The sequence below is a fragment of the Nuphar pumila genome, chromosome 2 (genome assembly GCF_984573655.1).
Source record: "Nuphar pumila chromosome 2, dmNupPumi1.hap1.1, whole genome shotgun sequence".
NCBI lineage: Eukaryota > Viridiplantae > Streptophyta > Magnoliopsida > Nymphaeales > Nymphaeaceae > Nuphar > Nuphar pumila.
The window spans coordinates 11,253,067-11,277,205 of NC_143250.1; the positions used below are offsets into that span (position 1 = coordinate 11,253,067).

Consider the following 24,139-nt stretch of genomic DNA (forward strand, 5'->3'; position numbering starts at 1 on the left):
ATCGTCGGGAGAAAACAAACAAAAAGGGGCTAATCATCGTTGTTTTTCTTTTCATCGCATTTTTTTTGGCTACCAAACCGGATCTAGCACGCTTTGCTTTTCCGGAAAAACTACCAGCACAGATCGACAGTTTTGTTTTGGGCAACTAAAAGCAAAAACTCAAACTGAAGCCTCTGATTAGTAGAGCTTCGCCTTTTTTTCGGTGAACACAGGCAGAGCACAAACCGGCTCTACTTCCATCCTTTTTTCCAGCGAGAATAGGTAGAAGAACACAGGCAGAGCACCTTTCTACTTTTTTGGCTGACAGAACAAATCGGTGTTTGGATTACTGAGATAAAGGAGAACACAAAAAAAAAGACAGAAGCTTCGACCTGGAGCTTTCGATTTTTTTAGAGAAACGCAGTATTCATACCTATTTATAGGTAAAATTATAAGATTAACCCTGGTTTATTCTAAAAATACCAATCATATCCGCATACAAGGGAAATTACCTATTGCCCCCTGGTCTTTTCAAGTATTTTTGGTCAAGTACCACTTTACTGAATTACTTATTTGTTCTTGCTTTTAAATTAATTACCTGTCCTGTCCCTAAGTTAAAACATTACTATATTACCCTTCATCATTATTGTATTTTACTTCTGTATCCCTAATTTAGGGCATTCATCCTCTATTTTCTGGTAATTCTAAAATAGGAGCTGCACTAAAAATTTATTTTCCAAAACAGGGTTAGTTTTCCGATTTTTTTTTTTTTAGAAAACTTTGTTTTCTTTTAAAAGTTCAGTATACCTACATGTAATATTTTTATTGCAGTTACCCTCGTTCATTTTGAAAATCAAGCAATTGATTGACATATTAGTTTTGACACTTATTTTGATAGTTCTTAATGAAATTTTAAATTATGAAAGTTATATTTCATGTACTTATAACTAATATTTTTTAGTTTATCTACTTGAAATAAGTATAGATTACCTCATTCATTTTGAAAATCAAGCAATTGATTGACATATTAGTTTTGACACTTATTTTGGTAGTTTTTATTGAAATTTTAAAGTTATATTTCATGGACTTATAACTAATATTTTTTAGTTTATCTACTTGAATGTTAAATCTATTCTTATCATATCTTGTCATCTTGAAATATCCAAATATAGAAAAATAACAAGTAGAGTGTTTCGTTGAGTTAGCCAAAACTGATAAATTTAACAACACAAACTTTCATATTTGAAAGAGGAGGATCCTTTTAGTTTTAACTTTGGAGGGCATTGAGAATGCCCTCACTACAGAAACGAGAGACCTTGGTACTGCAAGCCTCTTGTACAAAATATAAAATAGACAATATGCTCGTCAGAACCATCATGTTAACTTATATGGACAATGATCTTATTAAGGTATTTGAAGATTACCTTATAAGTTCATGTTTAATGTCATTTCTAATAAATATGACACTACTTTTGAACAATACAATTCATGTTGTATACAAAAAAATGATAATGGTGTTGACCATGTCAACACAAAAAAATGATAATGGTGTTGACCATGTCAACACAAAAAAATGATAATGGTGTTGGCCATGTCAACAAAATGCTTCTTATGACCAAGAACTTAATAATTGTTGAAAATATAATTCTTGTCCGGGTGCAGATATCTATCATTCTGCATAATCTATCATCCTCTTGGAATATGATATAAACAACTCTTACGTTAAATTTAAAAAACCTAACTTGAAGGAGCTTCTTGCTCAACTGAAAATTGAGCAGCAACATATATAATAAAATAAAAAAGTAAATTATACTTCACTAAAGATGCTCTCTCTCGGAGTTATAACCCTTCTAAACGCCCAAAATTTAAGAAAAAATATTTTAAAGGCAATGAAAAAATTGATAAGAAGAGAGGTCAAACATTCCATAAGTCGCCTCACATGTGAAGTGCTTCAAGTATAAAAAACCTGAACACTTTAAGAGAAATTGTAGGAGCTGATCAAACAAGAACATTGGCAGGAACAATAGACATAACCAGCAAAAAGAGAAGTGAGATATAAACTCCTTACTTAGATGACTATTATGCCTACCTATCAGAGAAACTTTGTTATGCTTTAGACATGGATGCCATGGTAGATAACATGTCATATGATGAAGCAATAAACTCACGAGAGTCAACAAACTAGGTAAAAGCCATGAACGAGAAAATTGAGTCCATTGAGAAAAACCAGGTCTGACAATTGACTAACTTAAGAAAATGAAAGTCATTGGATGGTAGCATTGACAAGTTTAAAGCAAGATTAGTTGCTAACGGTTTTCTAAAAAAGAAAGATTATATAATGTTGACACATATTCACCTATTACAAAATTCACTTCGATAAAGATAATTCTTGCAATTGTAGCTCACTACAACCTAGATCTACATCAAATGGATGTTAAAACCACCTTTCTTAATCGTGAGCTCATTGAAACAATATTTATGAAATAACCTGAAGGTTATATAATAAAAGACAAATAAGATAAAGTATATAGGTTGAAAAAATCTCTATATAAACTTAAACAATTACCACGTCAGTGATACTTAAAATTTCATAAGGCTATCACATCAATGAGTTTTGTGACAAATAAATTTCACCATTGTGTTTATGTAAAAAAAAATAAAAATAAATTTGATTCTCTCACTATATGTAGATGACATTCTTCTGACTGAAAACGATAACAATATGATTGTTCTCACTATATGTAGATGACATTCTTCTGACTGAAAATGATAACAATATGATTGTCAAAACCAAGTCATGATTAAATTCTCAGTTCAAAATAAAAGACATAAGACATGGAAGAAGCATCATATATTCTTGGAATTAAAATCACTCGAGATAGAAACTCTAGACTTTTAAACCCGAGTCAAGAAAGGTAATAAGCCTGTTAGAACACCTGTGGTAAAAGGTTTCAAGTTGAGTAAGAATGATAGTTCAGGTAATGCACAGTAAATGCTAAATGCCCCTTATACACAAGTTGTTGGAAGCTTGATGTATGTTATATTATGCAAGGCCTGATATTAGCTTTGATGTTGGTCTCATTATTTACTACTAGAGTAATCCTAGTTGGCCATAATGACAAGCAATAAAAAAAATATTTTGATATTTAAAAAAATATATAAACATGAAACTATGTTTTTAAACTGATTCTCTAGAATTAACTACATGTTCTAATGCTGACTTTACTGGAGCAGAAATGATAATAAATTAACCTGTGAATATATTTTTCTCGAAAGACAAAGGAACCATTTCTTAGTCTTTTAAGAAACAAGGTTGCATAGCTCACCATACGCATGAAATTGAACATATTGTATGCAATGCAGCTGCTATATTTATCGTTTGGATAAGTTGCTTCATTAATGATTTAAAGAAAAAAATAATCAATGGAAATATTTTATGGAGAGTAGAGCAGATAATTCAAAAAGTAATTATATTCATGATATGATTAAAAAGAATGAAATCAAAGTCACATGCATCTAATATGATTACTGATCCTTTAACAAAGGGCATATTAAAGGAAATATTCTTTAAACATGTGCCCTGTAAGAAATTAAGATATGTTAAAAAAGATATGCCTTAATGAAAAAAATGAAAAATATAACTCATTCTAGGATTGTTGATGCAAGAAAAATACTCTAATAGTGAGAGGCTAAATCATGCATCATGACTGGTTTCACATGGCTAAGTAAGAGATGTTGATCTCGTAAGATCTTCGTGGCCATATTTCATGAAGAGTCTTACCCGTTGAAAAGAGGGGTGAGCCCACTCTCTTCCTAACGGGTGAAACTGCCGAGTTGAGGGCCTTATCCAATGATTCATTCTGAGCTCAAATGTGAAATTGATAACTAATTCCACAACTGAGTTATCGACTACCCAATGAAGAGTAAATTTTTGGCTCTTATTACTCTCTTGTAAATATGAGAGAGGACTCACTTGAATATCAAATATTGGTGTGAGCAAATCCCCCTTGAAGGAAGTCGTAAACAATCCCTTTATTCTTCTCGACCTTTAAGGTGGGGCAAAGTTGTAAGGATTAGAAAAGATATAGTGTTAAAGGATTCATTTTAGATTTGGCAAAACATTTGCTTGTGTTTGTGGTCTTCTTGAATGAAAAATGCGATTTTGGTAACCAATGTGAGTTGCTTTCGAAATTCATATTTAAGGTAAAAATCTATAATAAACTTGTTAAAACATGTAAAATGGTGTGTGGACCGGGTCATATGATCCAAATCAAAGTATTCTGGCCCATTATCTATGATTGTCCTACTGCACATCGTCATCAAACAATGGATATTTGAAACACAACATCAGATGTTGGACTTAGGTAGAATTGTTAGGGAACTATTGTTTCGGAACGAACCTAACCTTTGTTATGTTCCATCTTTTTTGGTCATTTCTTATTCTCCTCCACAAGCCATCAAATATACTCTTAGGTTCTTTCTTGAACAAATTTTTAAGAACAAGATGTGTTTAAATGATAAATCAGTAACCTTCTCCTGTTAACTTAAATTGGGTTAACGACAGTCCAAGTTAAATGGACAGAAATGTGTTCTTAATTAACAGAGCACAAAGTTAGCGTGTTTTTTTAAGAATATCAAAAACTGAGGTGTGTTTTTCATTATGGCCAAAAGTTTTGGTGTGTTTTTGAAAAATTTAGCAAAGGCCAGACTCAAATGCTAAGGTGACGAGAGACAGAGATCTCAATGTCAACCAGTTGTGGTAGCTGGACAAGATGGGAATCTGGTTTGGATATATGCAAACTGCAGAGGTTGTTTAAAACTTTAAATATGTATCATGATGGTTGGCCTACGAGTGGATGGTCTCCCAAACTTTTTAATATTTGGCGGAAGGATGAACCAAACATGGGTTGATAAATTATGGGGCGCCGGTTTTTCTCGTGTCTTAGATCTTTAGAGCTGAGGGGTCTGTTCTGGATTTGTCTCCCATTTTGTAAACAGATGATGACCTCAGATCCTTGGGTTTGAAATCCCCTTAGATACACAGATATCTGGCTCGAGGAAGAGGGTTGGGCCGGAGATCCATGTTTTCGAGATCGTAGGATCTTTAACATGTGGATCTCACTCGTATCACCTCTGATATGAGATTTAAGGCAATCAAATACACCTTGGTTAATTACGAACAGCGTTAGATTATTTTTCTTCACTTTTTTTTTTTAATGAATAGGAATGCAAGATTAGAATAAAAAAAAAAAAACTATCCTATTTGGACGAACTCAGAGTGGTTTTCAACCCGTAATTGTGGACCAGCAAGTGCAGGGAAACAACCAAAGAAAGGAGGAGGAGGTCCTTACCCGTCAAAATCGTTCAGATGGAATCCGCTTGTCGAGCCCGCCACACTTAACGCGTGTCTCCATTCCTTTACAGTGTTTTGGTCCAAAAAAGAAGACTTTTCATACTCATTGAAAGCCATGGAGAATGCACCGGTCTGACGTCTGACTTCGTCAGGTTCGACATAGAAGAAGATGGGGAGGAAAATGCGGTTACACTCAATGATCTTTGCCAGCTCCATCAGGCACCATTTTGAATTGGCATAGTTCTTTGAGATGATGGGTATGAAAAAGTGGCTGTCCTCGATGTACTCCAATATTTCTCTGATCGCTTGCCCTTTCTGCAGATCTTCACTATCGATGAACGTGCGGATTCCATAATAGCTGAGGCTCTGGTGGAGATGGCTCGTGAAGCCCTTGCGCGTGTCCTTACCCCTATAGCTCAAGAACACATCATACTGGAACGATGGGGGCGCGGCTATTTTATTTGAAGAGTTTTCGGGTTCGGGGGTTGCGTTTGGTTTCGTTTTACTTCCTGAAGAGCCCTCGGATTCGTAGGTTGCCGTTGGCTTTGTCTCACTTCCAGAAGAGTCCTCGGATTCAGGGGTCGCGTTTGGCTTCCCCTTACTCCCTGAAGAGCCCTCGGATTCGGGAGCTGGGCTTGGCTTCATTTCACTTCCCAAAGCGCTCCCGGATTCGGGTGCTCTGTTTGGCTTTGTTTTACTTCCTGAAGAGCCCTCGGTTCTAGGTGCAGCCATTTTACTAGATCGCTTCGTTGCCTTTTTGAAAATCAAAATCAACAGAACCACAAGAGATGCGAAGGCTACGGCAATGATAATCCGAAGCACATCTATGGAAATCGTGATGCTTCCGTGTGTATCTGCCATGGCAAGTTCACAAGCAAGACCAAAAGCAAAAGATGAGGTGAGGCAAGGCCTTCTCGGCTGCATTTGTCCACCACGGTTCTGACTGCGTTTTTAGGTTCATACTCGAATGATCTTAAAAGCTTACGAGAATGGTTGGTGGGAGATGTTACAACGGCATCTTCGTGACATCAAGTTTTCATTAAGTAAATGTCTGAATCCGTGGGCGGTTTAAAACCAGTCCACATTGTGCAAACGGTGGGCGCGTTTATTTAATCGCCCACAGGTTATCAAGGCAGAAGGTAACTGTGTCAGGCTCAATTTTATTACACATTAAGGGAGAGAGAATATGTCAAGATAAACTTTTTGTGTCTTGAGATCATGACCCTCCAAGGCCTTCGTCAACACCATTCAATGTTCAAATAACAATTTTTTTTTTTAATTTCTTCATGAAATGAAAACTTGAAGTCAGGAAGATGCCGTTGTAACCATCAAACAGCGCCGAGTCCGCTCCCACTTATAATAATAATTATCGGAAGCTTTTACTCCATCCTACTCCCACCTACCATTCTCCTAAGCTTTTAATATCATTCGAGTATAAGAAGGCCTCACCTCACCTCATCTTTAGCTTTCGGTCTTGCTTGTGAACTTGTCATGTCAGATACACGCCGAAGCATCACGATTTCCATAGATGTGCTTCTGATTAGCATTGCCGTAGCCTTCGGATCTCTTGTCATTCTGTTGATTTTGATTTTCAAAAAGGCAAGGAAGCCAAATGCAGCCCCTGAATCTGAGGGCTCTTCAGCAAGTAAAATGAAGCTAAAGGCAGCCCTCGGAACTGAGGGCTCTTCAGAAAGTAAAACAAAGCCAAACGCAGCACCCGAATCTGGGAGAGCTTTGGAAAGTGAAATGAAGCCAAAGGCAGCCCTCGGAACTGAGGGCTCTTCAGGAAGTAAAACAAAGCCAAACGCAGCACCCGAATCTGGGAGCGCTTTGGAAAGTGAAATGAAGCCAAGCACAGCCCCCGAATCAAAGGGCTCTTCAAATAAAAAAGCCGTGCCCCCATCGATCAAGTATGATGTTTTCTTGAGCTTTAGGGGTAAGGACACGCGCAAGGGCTTCACGAGCCATCTCCACACAGTACTCCAACAGAATGGAATAGCCACGTTCATAGATACCGAAGGACTGGAGCGAGGGGAGTACATCAATGAAAAACTGCTGCAGGCGATCGAGGCCTGCCATATTTCCATACCGATCTTCTCAACGCACTATGCTGATTCGAGTTGGTGCCTGAAGGAGCTGGCAAAGATCGTGGAGTGTGGCCGCTTGATCCTCCCCATCTTCTACGACGTCGATCCTACGGATGTCCGACATCAGAAAGGAACATTCTGCAAGGCTTTCGAGGAGCACGAACGGAGTGACAACCAACACCTTGTGAATGAATGGAGAAACGCATTGAATACAGCGGCCGCTACAGCGGGATACGATCTCCAGGAAATGGCTAACGGGTAAGGGCCTCCTTCTTCTTCTTTCTTTAATGTTTTCCATGCACAGGTCGGTTTTTCTTTCTCTTTTCTTTGAACATTCAATCAAATTCATTAAAGTATCAGCAGAAAAAGGAGAAAAACAAAGGTGAAGGATGTGATCTAAGATTCTCCTTATTTTTCCTACTGTTAGTAAATTTCTTTTCATTCAAAAAGACTAAATATTCTCCTTAATTAACCAAGGGTGCGGTTGGATAAAAGGGAATTCTGGAGAAAGAGAAATCTAACTACTGATTCTTACCTGCCACGTCAAGATTCATTTGTTTGGATCTGTTTTCAAGATTGGTAATTAAAATTCTAAATCCACCAAATTCCTTAGAGTTCCCACCTCCCCAGTGAGAACTTAAATCCTCTCTCGGGACATCGAGGGCTCTCTCATCGCGTGACTCGAGTACGGCCTCCTTCTTCCTCTCTCTCTCTCTCTCTCTCTCTCTCTCTCTCTCTCTCTGATGGAGCTTCCACGGTGGTTTTGAAGCAAAATTCGTCATATATAACGAGAGGTTCCACTCCAGATTCGCCATGATATCTCCGGAGACTCCATTTCTTCTGACTTTTTCCGTAACTCCAACGGTTTTCTCTTGGAATTTGAGGATCTTGTTGCTTTTCTCTGTGAAAAGAGGTGTCAAGTAGATTTTCTTCTCCATTTGGGTTTTCTCGGAGCATTCTCGGCTTGGATCTAGGAAGTTACCTGTAAGTTTTCGGTTTCTGGTGTTTGTATGCGTGAATCGGAAGGAACGGAATTGAATATGATGATCTAGGGAGTTTTTTTGGTAGATTAGGGATTGTTGATTGTGAAGATCTAGAAGAAAAGAGTCTCAGAAAGTTGGAATATTTCTCTTTGAGAACAGATCCGGAAGTTTTTTTTTTTATTCAAGGTTGGTGTTTAATCCCAAATGGTGAAGATATTGGAACATGTTTTGATTCTGATTCTTGAATCTCAGTGAGGATTTCTTCTCTGATCCAGAAATTCGTAGTGTTTAATCTTATAAGTAGTGTTCAAATTTTGAATAATGAGGGTTTCTGTTTATGAGATTATTTGTTCTGCCATGGGGTTGATGTTCTTAGCATTTTTTGTGGCATTTTGTTTCAGCGTGCAAGATTAGGAGTTCATTAGATCTGATCAAATTCTGGCTCAAAGCTGACCGGAAAACCTTATACCTCATTTGGTTTTCTAGCTGGAGGGTGAAGTTCGATGTTAACCATATGAAAAACGTACCTTATCTTGGTTGCAAATTCTCAAAGAATTCCCTGAGTTCCCTTGACTTATCCAAACAATGGATCTCTAGAGATCGAGAATTCTCGTTGTCAAATATTTCCATGACTGACAATTCACTTTTCTATGATCATTCTCTTCCAGAGTATCCAAACATGCCCACGTTTGTGTCACAGAAAATGGGTGTTTTCCACGTAAACGCATCGATGGTGTGCCAATATACAGGGTTTTTCATGAAAACCGTTCCCATGGAGGGGTCCGATTCAGTTTTTTCCGCAGGCATTTCCACCGGCACCCCTTCCGTGACATGCAAACGGCCCCTTAGCGTTCAACAAATTATCGATTCTATGGTGAACCTTCTACTAAATATTAAGGTTTGGAGTCCGTCCATTCCCAAGGGCCAAGACTTAACCACAATTAAGAACATTTAAGCAACCTCTGCATTCTTCTTTTTGGGTTAACAACTTATGTCGCAAAAGACGGTAAAAAGATTCCATGTCCGTTAAGATGCTTGCAAGTTTCAAACGTCAACGTTTTAGGCTATATTTTCTCACACACTCTCTCTCATCAAATTAGGGCTTGTCTCTTGAGAAGATAGGCTTGGCTCAGAAATTGGGCTCGGCAGGCCGAGCTACCAGCCAGTTCATTTAAGTAAACAAGGCGAGCTTGCTGGGCCCGTTTAGGCTGGTTTTACATTTTACACACACATATATATATATATATCACCAACGGGCTCTCCTTGTTTGGTAGGAGCTGTTAGTGCACGTGAAGTTGCGTTGGGAAGTTGCAAGTTCAAAACCCAATGTTACCTTGTTTAACTGGCGGGGGTCTGCCTAACCATAGCTTGCCTATCAATATATATATATATATATACTTAAAATTCATATTATATATGTTTTATACATGTATTATACATATATTATATACATTATACATATATTTTATATATTTCAAGCTTTAAAAACACTTAAGAGACAAACTTTTTAGAAAAAAAAGTCTGCTTGTAATCGTTTGTAAAGCTCAGCTTGGCTCGTAACGAACTCATGAGCCCGGCCCGAGCAGGGTGTACCCTCAACAAGCTGAGCCCATAAAGCCCAAGCTTGGTTCGCTTACCATCCCTACCTAAAATAAAGAGAGGGTGGTGTATGCTCTCCCCCGATGATTCACTGAATCCCACGTCTGTGTTTGGGGGTCTGAATGAACACCACATATATAAGCACATGGGGCTCGTATTCCCATGTATTTTGCCCTTACAGGAGGGGGGTTTGGGGGCTCCTCCAAGCGTGGGTAGCATCATTCAACTTGATGAGTTGTGAAGCCTGATTCAGAGTTTTTGCCCTTACATGAGGGGGGTTTGGGGGCTCCTCTCAGCGTGGGTAACACAGTTTTTGCCCTTACAGGAGGGAGGTTTGGGGGCTCCTCTCAGCGTGGGTAGCATAATTTTTGCCCTTACAGGAGGGGGGTTTGGGGGCTCCTCCCAGTGTAGGTAGCATAGTTTTTGCCCTTATAGGAGGGGGGTCCGGGGGCTTCCCCCGGCGTGGGTCCCGCTGTGCGGGGGTCTAGGGGGGCCGCCCCTGGCAGGCGGCTTGGGAGGTAGCGCCCCCCGGACCAAAAAATTTTTGGGGCCTTTATATGACCTCTTTTATAAATCGCTACTCTCTGATCTGATTTTCACTATAAATCGCTACTCTCTTATCTGATTTTCACTATAAATCGCTACTCTCTGATTTGATTTTCACTGTAAATCGTTACTCTCTGATCTGATTTCTACTATAAATCGTTACTCTCTGATCTGATTTCTACTGTAAATCGCTACTCTTTTATCTGATTTTCACTGTAAATTGCTACTATCTGATCTGATTTTCACTGTAAATCGCTACTCTCTTATCTGATTTCTACTGTAAATCGCTACTCTCTGGTCTGATTTTTACTGTAAATCGCTATTCTCTGATTTAATTTCTACTGTAAATCGCTACTCATTGATTTGATTTCTACTGTAAATCGATACTCTCAATTTTTTTTGGAGCCTTGTATAAATTTTTTCTTTTCTTTCCCTCTTGTAAATATCAAAAAAGAGCAATAAAGTGTTTTGTTTAATCGTGGTGCTCATGTTTTCTTCGGTTGTTTCTTGCTTGAGGTTTTCGTAACACCTTTCTCACAATTTTTTTATTTTTTTTTTGCTTTGCGATTTTTGTCATGATGGGGAAGCCAGAGGCTGTACTCCGTTGTAGGTTGTACTCCGTTATAGGTGAGCCGACGATCTGATGGTACAACCTACAATGGAGTACAGCCTCCGGCTTCCCCATCATGACGAAAATCAGATCAAAGAGTAGCGATTTACAGTAAAAATCAGATAAGAGAGTAGCGATTTATAGTAGAAATCAGATCAAAGAGTAGCTATTTAGAGTGAAAATCAGATCAGAGAGTAGCGATTTACAGTGAAAATCAAATAAGAGATTAGCGATTTATAGTAGAAATCAGATCAGAGAGTAACGATTTACAATGAAAATCAGATCAGAGAGTAGCGATTTATAGTAAAAATCAAATAAGAGAGTAGCGACTTACAGTAGAAATCAGATCAGAGAGTAGCGATTTACAGTAGAAATCAGATAAGAGAGTAGCGATTTATAGTGAAAATCAAATCAGAAAGTAGCAATTTATAGTTAAAATCAGATCAGAGACTAACGATTTATAGTGAAAATCAGATAAGAGAGTAGCGATTTATAGTAGAAATCAGATTAGAGAGTAGCGATTTATAATAGAAATCAGATTAGAGAGTAGCGATTTACAGTGAAAATCAAATCAGAGAGTAGCGATTTATAGTAAAAATCAGATCAGCGAGTAGCGATTTATAGTGAAAATCAGATAAGAGAGTAGCAATTTATAGTAGAAATCATATCAGAGAGTAGCGATTTATAGTGAAAATTAGATCAGAGAGTAGCGATTTACAGTGAAAATCAGACCAGAGAGTAGCGATTTACAGTAGAAATCAGATTAGAGAGTAGCGATTTACAGTGAAAATCAAATAAGAGAGTAGCGATTTATAGTGAGAATCAGATCAGAGAGTAGCGATTTATAAAAGAGATCATATAAAGGCCTCCCAAAAAATTTGGCCTGGGGGGCGCCCCCCGGACCCCCGCGCAGCGGGACCCGCGCCGGGGGGAGCCCCCGGACCCCCTCCTGTAAGGGCAAAAACTTTGAATCAGGCTCCACAACTCATCAAGTTGAATGATGCTATCCACGCTGGGAGGAGCCCCCAAACCCCTCTCCTGTAAGGGCAAAAACTATGCTACCCACGCTAGGAGGAGCCCCCAACCCCCCCTCCTGTAAGGGCAAAAACTCTGAATCAGGCTCCACAACTCATCAAGTTGAATGATGCTACCCACGCTGGGAGGAGCCCCCAAACCCCCCTCCTGTAAGGGCAACAACTCTGAATCAGGCTCTACAACTCATCAAGTTGAATGATGCTACCCATGCTGGGAAGAGCCCCCAAACCCCCCTCCTGTAAGTAGGGATGGCAGTGGACCGGGGGAAAGCGGGGCCCCGCCCCGCCTCGCCCCGTTTGGACCGGGGATGAAGGGTATGAAACAGGGATGGAGGCGGGGACGAAGGTTAAAATCCATCCCCGTCCGGGGGTGGAGGCGGGGATGGACTGGCACGTTCCCCCGCCCCGCCCCGCCCCGCCCCATCCCCGCCCCGGCCCATCCCCGCCCCGGCCCCGGCCCATCCCCGTCCCGGCCCCGCCCCGCCCCATCCCCGTCCCGGCCCCGCCCCATCCCCGCCCCCAACCCTTTATATTTTTATGTTAAAATGTAAACTGCAATATATATATATATATATATATATATATTATTTAATATTATTATATTTTCTTTTATTATTTTCTTTTTCTATTTTTTTATTTTCTTTTTTAGCATCTAGTTCAATAGAAACTAGATATTTTGATCCAGTCAAGTTCCTGTTGGAACTTGACTGTGCAAGTAGCTGTTGGACTGTAGTCCAACAGCTATAATAAATGCTGTTGGACTATAGTCCAACAGCTATAATAATAAATGCTGTTGGACTGTAGTCCAACAGCTATATTAAGAGACGTTGGAATCCAACGTCTCTTTTTGGAGAGCTCAAAATGAGCTCTCCTCTCTCTCCCATTGTTTTGTATATATAGGGGTGAACCCCTTCAATGTAAATGACCATGCTTCTTAAGCATTTTGTTCATGAATAAAGTATTATTTATTTTTCAAGTGTTCTTCCCTTTATACCCTTTCAAGGGTCATGCTTGTAGTGTCTCCAATAGACACTTGTTTGTGAGTTATTTGTGCATTTGTTGAAGACCACCATTTCATTACATGGTATCAGAGCTACGAAATCCTTAGATCTTGAAGTGCTTCCGCCTCGATTTCCGTGCCACATTTACAAAAGGTGTTTCATCACCTTGTTCTTGGCTCAAGAAGATTTGTTTGAAGAAAGGCGAACTTGTGCTACAAAAAAAATTTGGTTTTGTATCCTCTCTTATTCCTTTGTCTACTCTTTTTCTTTTCTTTTTATTTTTCTCTCTCTCTCCTCCTATTTATTCCTCTCTTACCCTTGTAAAAGATGGATGACAATGATAAGATCACCATCATTCCTATGAAGCTAAATGATACTAACTATGTAATGTGGGCTTCGATTATGAAGCACCACATTTGGGGAAAAGGTTTATGGGGTATAGTGGATGGTTCCGATTTGGAACCTAAACTATCTCTTACCAAGAAAGAGGGTGATAAAGAGGTTCCTCTAACGGAAGAAGAGAAGAGTAAGGCGTTAGCCACTTATGAAAAGAAATGGAAAGAATGGAGGATAGGGCATGCAAAAATTATGTCATGGCTCATCAATAGCATAGACATTAAAAAATGCTCTAGTCTAGCTAAGTTTGAGCATGCCGATAAGGCTTGGGAATACCTCAAAAACATGTATTCCCTTAAAGATATTGCACATGTATGCAATTTACAAGATAAAGTTCGGACAATGACTCAAAAAGATAAAACTATTCGAGAATATTATAATGAGTTGTCCGAACTTTGGGAAGAGTTGGCTCTTCTTGAGCCCAAATGGCATTGTGCCGAAGACATCGAGCTTCGCCAAAAGCAACTCGATATGGAACATTTCTATCAATTTGTGAATGGTCTAAGGCCGGAGTTTGAATCCACCAAATCGGCCCTTTTACATCGTGGAAAAATTCCTTCTATTGTTGATACTATAGAAGAGCTCACTATGGAGGAAAATAGACTTAGAAAAAGTACTCCAAAAGTTGATGATGACTCCGTTTTAGCTGTATCTAGACCGGGGAATCATACTCGTACTTACAAGCCGCCTCATTTTGGAAGGCAAAACGGCGACTTTGATAAAAGAAAAGTTATTTGTCATCATTGTCATGAACCGGGGCACTATAGGCCTCAATGTCCAAAGTTAAAAAGAAGAGAAGAAAAAAAAGTTGCATCTGTTGAATCTGAGTCAAAAGATCAAGATGCACCTGTGTCTATGGCTCAACTGATGGAAATCCTTCAACCTCTTCTCAAAGGGGTATCCTCCTCAACCGAAGCCTCAACTGGAGCGGCAGTTGCATCTTTCTCCGATCCAGGTAACTTTCCTTGGCTTTTAGATTCTGGTGCTTCTTTTCATATGACCCCAAATGTTAATAGTCTATCCGAATGTCTTAAAAATGACTCAAGTGTGTCAAAGGTTTTTACAGCCGATGGCACATCTCTCGAAGTAAAAGGAATAGGATGTTTTGAAAATCTTCAAAAATCCAAAAGATTTTTTATCCCAGAAGTTAGATATATCCCTAAACTTAATTTGAATCTCTTATCTGTCTCGCAAATATCTGATTATGGATGTAATATCTCATTCTCTTCTCATGGTTGTTGGGTACAGGATCGCCAGTCAGGGAAGCTGATTGGGGAAGGCCATAGAGAAGGAGGACTTTATTACATGGACTTTTTGGAATTACCCAAGAATGCATTTTGTTATAATATTCAGAAATTAGAATTGGATTTATGGCACAGAAGGCTTGGCCATCCTCATATGTCTAAAATTCAATATTTTCCAAGTTTGAAAAAATTTTATAATTCTGAAAATTTTTCTTGTAAAGACTGCATTCTTGGCAAAATGAAAAGGTTACCATTTCTTAGTAGAACTTTTGTTTCCTCACGACCACTTGAGTTAATACATTCGGATGTTTGGGGCCCCGCACCAGTTATTTCCAAAGGTGGTTATACATATTATGTCATTTTTGTTGATGACTTTTCTAGACATACTTGGATTTATTTTCTTAAACATAAATCTGATGTCTTTGCTAACTTCCAAATATTTCATAAAATGGTTAAAAATAAGTTTCAAAATGATATTTCTGTTTTTCGCACTGATTCAGGGGGAGAATTTATGTCCAACGAATTCAAAGACTATCTCAATTTACATGGTATTACACATCAAAGATCATGTCCACACACTCCACAACAGAATGGCCTAGCCGAACGCAAACATCGGCACATTATGGAAACTACTAGGACATTGCTAATTGCAAATCAAGTTCCAAAAAGTTTTTGGGCTGAAGCGGTCCTAACTGCCACCTACCTCATTAATAGGATGCCATCTTCCTCATTAAAGAATACAACTCCAATAGAAAAGCTTGTTAATTTAACTCCAGATTATTCTAGATTAAGAGTCTTTGGATGCAAATGTTTTGTTTTCACCAACAGAAATGATAAACTCTCTCCTCGTGCAATCCCATGTGCTTTTTTAGGATATGCTGATAATCAAAAAGGCTACAGGTGTTTCGATTTTCAAAATGACAAATTATATGTGTCAAGAAATGTATCTTTTTTGGAAAAAGAAAGCTTCTTTGAATTTGAAAAATCCAAGGATGTCACTGAATACTCGTTTTTAATTGATCCAACTTCAAAATCCAATGAATGTGATGTTGGATGTGACCTTGACAATGATCAAAGTCCTATTGTTGTTGAAAATGATGATAATGAAGAGCAAATCCATAGGGATGTTAGTCTACAATATTCAAGACGTAGAGAGCAAAATCTTCCATGTGCATTACAAAAATACTCTGAAGTCCCACCTAGAAGAACGTCTAGAATCTCTAAACCTCCAGAAAAATTTGTGTCTTATGAATCTTTTTCACCCACGTATAGGGCCGCCATTACATTAATACAATCATATGTTGAACCATCATCCTATTCTCAAGCAAAAAATCATATAGAATGGATAGAAGCCATGAAAATAGAATTGGATGCACTAGAAAAGGCCAATACTTGGACGATACAAGATATTCCTCCGGGTAAGAAACCTATAGGTTGTAGGTGGGTATACAAAGTCAAAACCAAAAGTGATGGGACCCTGGAAAGATATAAGGCCCGTTTAGTAGCAAAAGGATATGCCCAAGAGTATGGCATCGATTATGAAGAAACATTTGCTCCTGTGGCCCGTATGACCACTGTTAGAACTTTAATAGCCTTGGCCTCCATTAGAACATGGCCTATCTTTCAATTAGATGTCAAAAATGCTTTCCTGAATGGGAATCTCGTTGAAGAAGTATACATGGAAGCCCCACCTGGTATTAGTATCCCTAAGGGTAAAGCTCTTCGTCTAGAAAAAGCTCTTTATGGTCTTAAACAGGCTCCAAAAGCCTGGTATGACCGATTTAGTCATGTTATGCTTGATATTGGTTTTCAACCTTGTTTAACTGACACTGCTTTGTTTGTTAAGAAATCTGATGCAGGCATCATTATTCTTCTTCTCTATGTGGACGATATGATCATCACCGGAGGCGACAAACAGGGAGTTGCAAATATCAAATCTCTTCTTAAAACTCACTTTGAAATGACTGACTTAGGTTTATTAAGATATTTTTTAGGCATTGAAGTTGCTTATTCCCCTCGGGGGTATTTGATATCTCAATCTAAATTTGCTCTTGATATCGTTTCCAGGTCTGGAATTACAGATGATAAGAAAGTAGACACTCCAGAAGTTGTCAATGTTAAAATGAAAATTGATGATGGAGAACTTCTTGATGATCCTACTCCTTATAGACAACTTGTTGGAGCTCTTTCTTATCTTTCCATTACTAGGACAGATATAACTCATGCGGTTCATACAGTCAGTCAGTTTCAGCATGCTCCCACCTCCGTGCACATGGGAGCGATTTTGCGTATTATTAGATACTTAAAATCCTCTCTTTCACGAGGACTCTTCTTGTCTGCTTCATCTTCATTAAATTTAATTGCATATACTGATGCTGACTGGGGAGGTGATCCCAATAATAGACACTCAACTACTGGTTTTTGTGTGTTCCTAGGTGAAACCTTAATTTCGTGGAGGTGCAAGAAGCAGCAGAAAGTCTCTCTTTCCTCCACCGAAGCTGAATACAGAGCCATGGCAACCACCACTATGGAGGTTGTTTGGCTCAGACGATTGCTAGCAGATATGGGAGCTAAAGCAACGCAAGCTTCAAAGATGTGCTGTGACAACAAAAGTGCGATCTACATTGCAAGCAACCGGACATTCCATGAGCGCACTAAACACATTGAGATGGACTGTCACTATGTCAGAGAGGAATACTTACATGGAACCATTGATCTGCCATATGTTACATCAGAATATCAATTAGCAGACTTCTTCACCAAGCCTCTCGCTGCTCCCAGATTTCACTTCCTCTTAGACAAACTTTCGCTCATTGTACCGTAAGTTTGAAGGGGAGTGTTAAAATGTAAACTGCAATATATATATATATATATATATTATTTAATATTATTATATTTTCTTTTATTATTTTCTTTTTCTATTTTTTTATTTTCTTTTTTAGCATCTAGTTCAATAGAAACTAGATATTTTGATCCAGTCAAGTTCCTGTTGGAACTTGACTGTGCAAGTAGCTGTTGGACTGTAGTCCAACAGCTATAATAAATGCTGTTGGACTATAGTCCAACAGCTATAATAATAAATGCTGTTGGACTGTAGTCCAACAGCTATATTAAGAGACGTTGGAATCCAACGTCTCTTTTTGGAGAGCTCAAAATGAGCTCTCCTCTCTCTCCCATTGTTTTGTATATATAGGGGTGAACCCCTTCAATGTAAATGACCATGCTTCTTAAGCATTTTGTTCATGAATAAAGTATTATTTATTTTTCAAGTGTTCTTCCCTTTATACCCTTTCAAGGGTCATGCTTGTAGTGTCTCCAATAGACACTTGTTTGTGAGTTATTTGTGCATTTGTTGAAGACCACCATTTCATTACATTTTACTGTTTACTAACCCTAAATCCCTTCCCTAATTTCCTAACCCTGGAGCCGCCGAGCCGGGCCGTCGCCTCTTCCCCTTCCCCATCCGCATTATCATTGTAGCCGGGCCGTCGCCGACCACCGTTGGCCGTCGCAGGGGGAGGCCTCCACGATTCCACCCTCATACTCAGCCTCCTCTGCAAGCTCGACGGGAGGGCGGAGCTCTACCGAGACGTACCCCTCTCCTACCTCTTCCTTACGAACAATCTTCAGTACATCATCGTTAAGGTGCAGAGCTCCGATCTCCGACTCGTCCTCGGCGACGCTTGGGTGCGAATGCACACCAAGAAGCTTCGGCAGTACGTCGCTAACTACGAGCGCATGGCGTGGAGCGAGGTCGTGGCGGCCATGGCGGAGATGCCGGTGGTGATCGATGCCGAAAGCGCGAGGCGGGCTTTCAGGCGGTTCAACTCCGCCTTCGAGGAGGCATACCGGGCGCAGACTGCGTCGATCGTGGTGGAGGACATGAAACGGGGATGAAGGCGGAAACGGGGACGGGGCGGGGACGGGGACGGGGACGGGGCGGGGACGGGGACGGGGACGGGGCGGGGGTGGAGGACATGAAACAGGGATGAAGGCGGGGGTGGAGGATAAAATCCATCTCCGCCGCGGAGGCGGGGCGGGGGTGGAGGATAAAATTTTTAGGCGGGGCGGGGGTGGAAACCTTGTCCCCCGCCCCGCCCCACTGCCATCCCTACCTGTAAGGGCAAAAACTATGCTACCCACGCTGGGAGGAGCCCCCAAACCCCCCTCCTGTAAGGGCAAAAACTCTGAATCTGGCTCCACAACTCATCAAGTTGAACAATGCTACAGTCAGTGTACGGGTCAGTCGGTATTTGATGGAGTAATGTAGGATCGTCTGCTGGATGTGCACAGAAGCAGAAAAAGAAGGGAGAGAGAGTGAGAGGGTTGATGTTCATGGCCTTCTCCAGGGGGGATTCTTTTCTCGGATAATCCTGCAATACAAGGACTGGGTCTTAAATAACCATCTTCGAGGTACTTAAGTCTTTACAACCACTCCTTTCTAGAATCATCATTTTTTTTGGCACCAGTGGAGGAAAGGGTACTTAAGTCTTTGCAATCGCATCAAACTCCAACACTGAGTGATGCTGACAAACATGAGGATACGAGACGCACATGCTTATATACGTGGTGCTTTTTGGGACCCCCGATCATGAGATGCCCTGTTGGGGGGGGGGGTAACATATAACCTACTAATAGCCCATTTCAACAAGATAAGAACAGGTGATATTGAAATTCACAGTTCATAGTGATTTTCCAGGTCAACAATTCTTTCTGGAGGGCCGGATGCCAAAGTTTCTATTCAAAAGAATTTTGCAGGGTTTGGCATCCGATCACCATCAATAGTGATTTTCAGTTTCACCTGTCGGTTCATGTTCCAAACCACCAATGATGCTTTGGCCTGCAGATGGCCATGGTTCGACTTGCTCAGGTATTGAAAAAGGAAGCGGGAAGATAGGGCCAGTGGAGGAGACACCACCGGCCACTGAGGGGGCTATATGTTCTTCGTGGCCAGTGGGAAGGTTATTGGTCGGCTATTATGGTTGTGCAGAAAATGCAATAGCAGATATAATAGTAGTATCAAGTAAATGAAAAATAAAAGAGAAAACAAACTACAAAGAGAACATTTACTATAGTTTCAAGGTCCATGCCCAATATCTGATTAGTTTCAGATTCAACGTCAACGCAATTACGGTAACTCCCACAAGTACAATAATAACCAGTGCCCAGAAATATAATGATAATCAGTACAAAAAATAAGCACGTACAGGAAATATGGAATTACTGGATTCAACAGCATACCTACTTCTATAGGAAAAAACTGATTTAGAGTCATTTATTATTTAGAAACGAAACACCAAGATCTTAGAAAAAATTGCTAGTTAAAAAAGAAAAGAAAAGACCAATTATACATTCATTCTCAGTCATCTTAAACAATCAGAAAGGCATACTCAATGTACGTGTTGAAATGATGAGAGAGTAGGAGCGACACATATCTGAGTCTATAGGATCCAATGGAATCCATTTTTATAGTTTAGCTTTTTTTTTCTTTTATTTGAATATTTTATAATAGGTATCAGATCCAAATAGTTAATTTATATCCTAATTTAGTAGTTCATGATGATTAGTATATTTCTTAATTAATCTTTATCAAACATAGGTAAGTTAGATATACTTGGTTTAGATTCCTCTCCTACAATTAACAGAGATTTAGGGTTCAATCAGAGTTAAGTTGAGAGATTTAATATGAGTTACTTCCCATTTAATTCAGTTATTTTCAGTTTTTCTAGTTAATTTGTTAGACTTTCTTGATTTTCTTAGATAAATCTTAGTTTCGGCAGATTTTTCTGCAAACTTGGATATGGGTTTACATTGGTTTAGTATCAGAGTGCAGATTTCTTCCTTGATGCAAGAGTGGGATATGCAACATGAAGAGTGTCACGCATAATATAAAAGAGAAACTTTGTAGCATTATTGAAGATTACACATGAAGTTTTATCAATTAGAAGAGTTGATAATACACACAATAAATCGACCCTATGATCATAGAGCAAATTTGATACCACATGGGGCCGTCGTCCAACAACCTAGGGAGCAACACTTTCAACGCAGCTGAAGCCCCAAGATTGACTGGACAAAAACTGCAAGGCGAATCTGTGGTCTAACACACTGCTCCAAAGAATCAACAATCACGCTAGCATCCAATGTGGCAAGGGCCCTCAACCATGGGCATTCTGCTTTAAGAGTATATACTTAATGTTTAATTTAAATCAAGAAGGTGACCAAAGCCATAGCACTGCAGCCAATCATCCTTTGGTCACCAGTGTACCAACCTGTTGGTTCTGGTGAGCCCTCACAACCAACCACCAGCTTCCCTCCTTCCCCACCTTCTTCCTTGTTGTGGGTGTCTTGAAATTTGGACCCACTCTGATCCATGACCTGATCCAAAAATGTTTTGATTACCACACAATGGGAATTTTCAGTGGGTGTTTATGGTGGTAGCGGAGGGATCAGGTCGTTAGACTTGAGACTAGAGCCCACCACAAATCCCTTCATTGGTGCGGGGGCGAAGCCCCCAATGTATAGACCTGTCTAGTTTTGAAAATTTCCATTTTATGTACCAGCTAGGGTTTTATGCCATTCATCATCATATATATATATATATATATATATATATATATATATATATATATATATATATATAGTCGTCTCCTTTTCCAAGTTGAGCACGAGAGTTTTAGGTGTATTATTGGGGATTAGAGTTTTGAGAGCTCTGTATTTCCTCGCATCTTCGTAGTGGACTTTTTCTCCTCCCTTTGCCCATGGATGTAGACTCGAGTGCCAAACCACGTAAATCTCGTGTCTTTTCTCTCTTCTCTCTATCTTGTGGTTTGCTTTGTTTTCATTGTAGTTGTGATAACATTCCTCTTCCATTGTGCATATTGGAGATCCTATCTTGATGCGCAAAATATATCAAGCTGGTCACTGGCTAGTCCAAACTATTGACCGCCTTACTCGTTGGCCTGTGTCCCTCTTGGCTCAGCTATCAAACTCCTCTATCCTTCTATTCCCCTCATTGTCATTGATATGTAGAGATCATGCAAACACACACACGATAATGGACTTGGTATAACGTGGTTTGGCTAATGTTCTCTATGTCCACGATTAGAAAGTTTTTCTCTCCTCTCATCCGATTTCCATGAGAGTGGAGGTTTCTTATATCATAATAGTTTACATAAGGAATTTGATCTCTCCAATTCAACTGATCTCTTACAATCAAGGCCTGAATATTTCAAGATACATGTGTAACTTTTCTTGTTCAATTTTAACAACTTTTCTGCCATGTTGATCCTCATTATATATCATCCAATCTGAACATTTTCTCGATGCTTTTATGCTCTTTTGATTTGGACCAAGCTCTGGATCTGAATGAGATTGAGCTTGTTTTTTAAGAAGATGAACCTAAGTCCTGCTAATGGTTTCATATGAATATCTGCAATCTGATCTTTGCGATGACACAAACATTATTTCTCTCTCTCTCTTCTCTCTTCGAGCTACTTTCTCCCCAATACAATGGAAATCAACTTTTATATGTTTAGTATGAGCATGAAACTTGGGATTAGCAAGATATGTTGCCCCAAGGTTATCACACCGAAGAATAAGAATATGCAGAATTTGCACTCCAACCTCTTTAATCATTTTCCTGATCCAAACCAATTCTGATATGCCCCTATAGCTAAAGCTTTATATTCAGCCTCCATACTAGATTTAGCCATAGTATGATGCTTAACAGATCTCCATGATAGAAGCTTAGGCCCCAAGAACGGAAGATATCTGCTCGTGGATCTTCTTTCATCTGGACATCCGGCCCAGTTAGCATCATAGTAGGCATATAACTCCAACTGTTTGGATTGGACTACCTGAAGGCCTATACTTGTTGTGCCTTCAAGATGTCTATATTGTTTTTAACATGTGTTCAATGTATATCTTTGGGTTGATGCATAAATTGTCAGGCATTATTTATAGAATATGAGATATCTGGCCTTGTGAAGGTCAAATATTGAAATGTGCCCATAACACTTCTAAACCGAGTAGGATTCTCAACTATTTTTCCTTCAAATTTGGACAGTTGAACCTTGATAGCAACAGGTGATTAAAGTTTTATAAGTATCCATACGGGTTCTAGTTCTGACAAGTAAATCATATATATATATATATATATATATATATATTGAGATAAGGTAATCCTTTTTAAATTGGTGATAACTTCCACTCTTATGAAATAATGGAAGGACCCTAAATCCTTTATTGAGAATTCAAACACAAAATTGGTTATTAGTTATTGAACCAATTTAACATAGCTACCTGTGATAATGATATCGTCTACATATATCAGAACAAATAGGGTCACACCTTGACAAATATTGACAAACAATGATGTATTGGCTTTAGAGTATACAAAACCGAACTGTATCAAGTAATTTTTAAGTCTCTCAAACCAGGCTCGTGAACCTATTTCAATCTATAAGGATCTCAATTAAACTAACACACATGATGTGGGTATCTCTTGTCTTTAAATCCTGTAAGTTGGGACAAATAGATTTCCTCTTTAAGAAGCCCATGTGAAAAAACATTGTTTACATCCAATTGATGTATCAGCCAACTCGGACTAAGACAATGGTTAAAACAGTTCTATGGCCATAGGTATAATGACATGGCTATAGGTTTCAAAATAATCAATACTTTCCTATTTGCTATAGCTCTTAGCAACCAACCGGGCTTTGTATCTAGCTATCTGCATGCTTGCATGCTTATGCTTCTTGATCTAATGTATCCATTTGCAACCCACTACATTTTGGTACTGTTAGGGAAACTAATGACTAGGTATCATTTTTCATCAAGGCTTCATGTTCTTCTTTCATGGCTTGACACCATTTTTTATGACCAACAACTTGACTGTAGCAAACAGGTTCTTGTTCTTGAAAAAGTTTACTAAAAAAAGAAACATTGAAAACATAAGGAGAGGATGACACGCCTTTAGGCCTCAACATTCCATCTTGAGATCTGGTCACTATTTGATGTTTCTGAACAGGCGGGAGAACTTCAACTATGACAGGCTGGTCATGACCTTCATTTTCAGATTCAACTGTTTCTTGATTAGACTCATGGGACGTTTCATCCTGAACATGATCAACATCTTCACTCTGTCCCTGGAAGAACAAGTTCAAGATCAACAGTAGATCTAGGAAGCAAATTGGTAGACTCTTTTGATAGTCCTTTTCAACAGGCAACACTTGAGAAGATGGTTCAGAGCTGGGTTCAATGAATCAAACACTAGATTAATTCTTCATCCATCTTGAAATTTCCT

General features: G+C 39.2%; 1 protein-coding gene across 1 annotated transcript in view; it reads left to right on the top strand.

Annotated features, from left to right (window-relative positions):
* The first annotated feature begins 6,761 nt into the window (after positions 1-6,761).
* Positions 6,762-24,139, top strand: part of LOC149844754 (putative disease resistance protein At4g27220) — a 40,874-nt gene continuing 23,496 nt past the window's right edge. Inside the window, exon 1 of the mRNA XM_089995252.1 lies at positions 6,762-7,677. Within this exon, the coding sequence (XP_089851378.1) occupies positions 6,824-7,677 (854 nt within the window). The 5' untranslated portion in view covers positions 6,762-6,823. The remainder of the gene's footprint in view (positions 7,678-24,139) is intronic.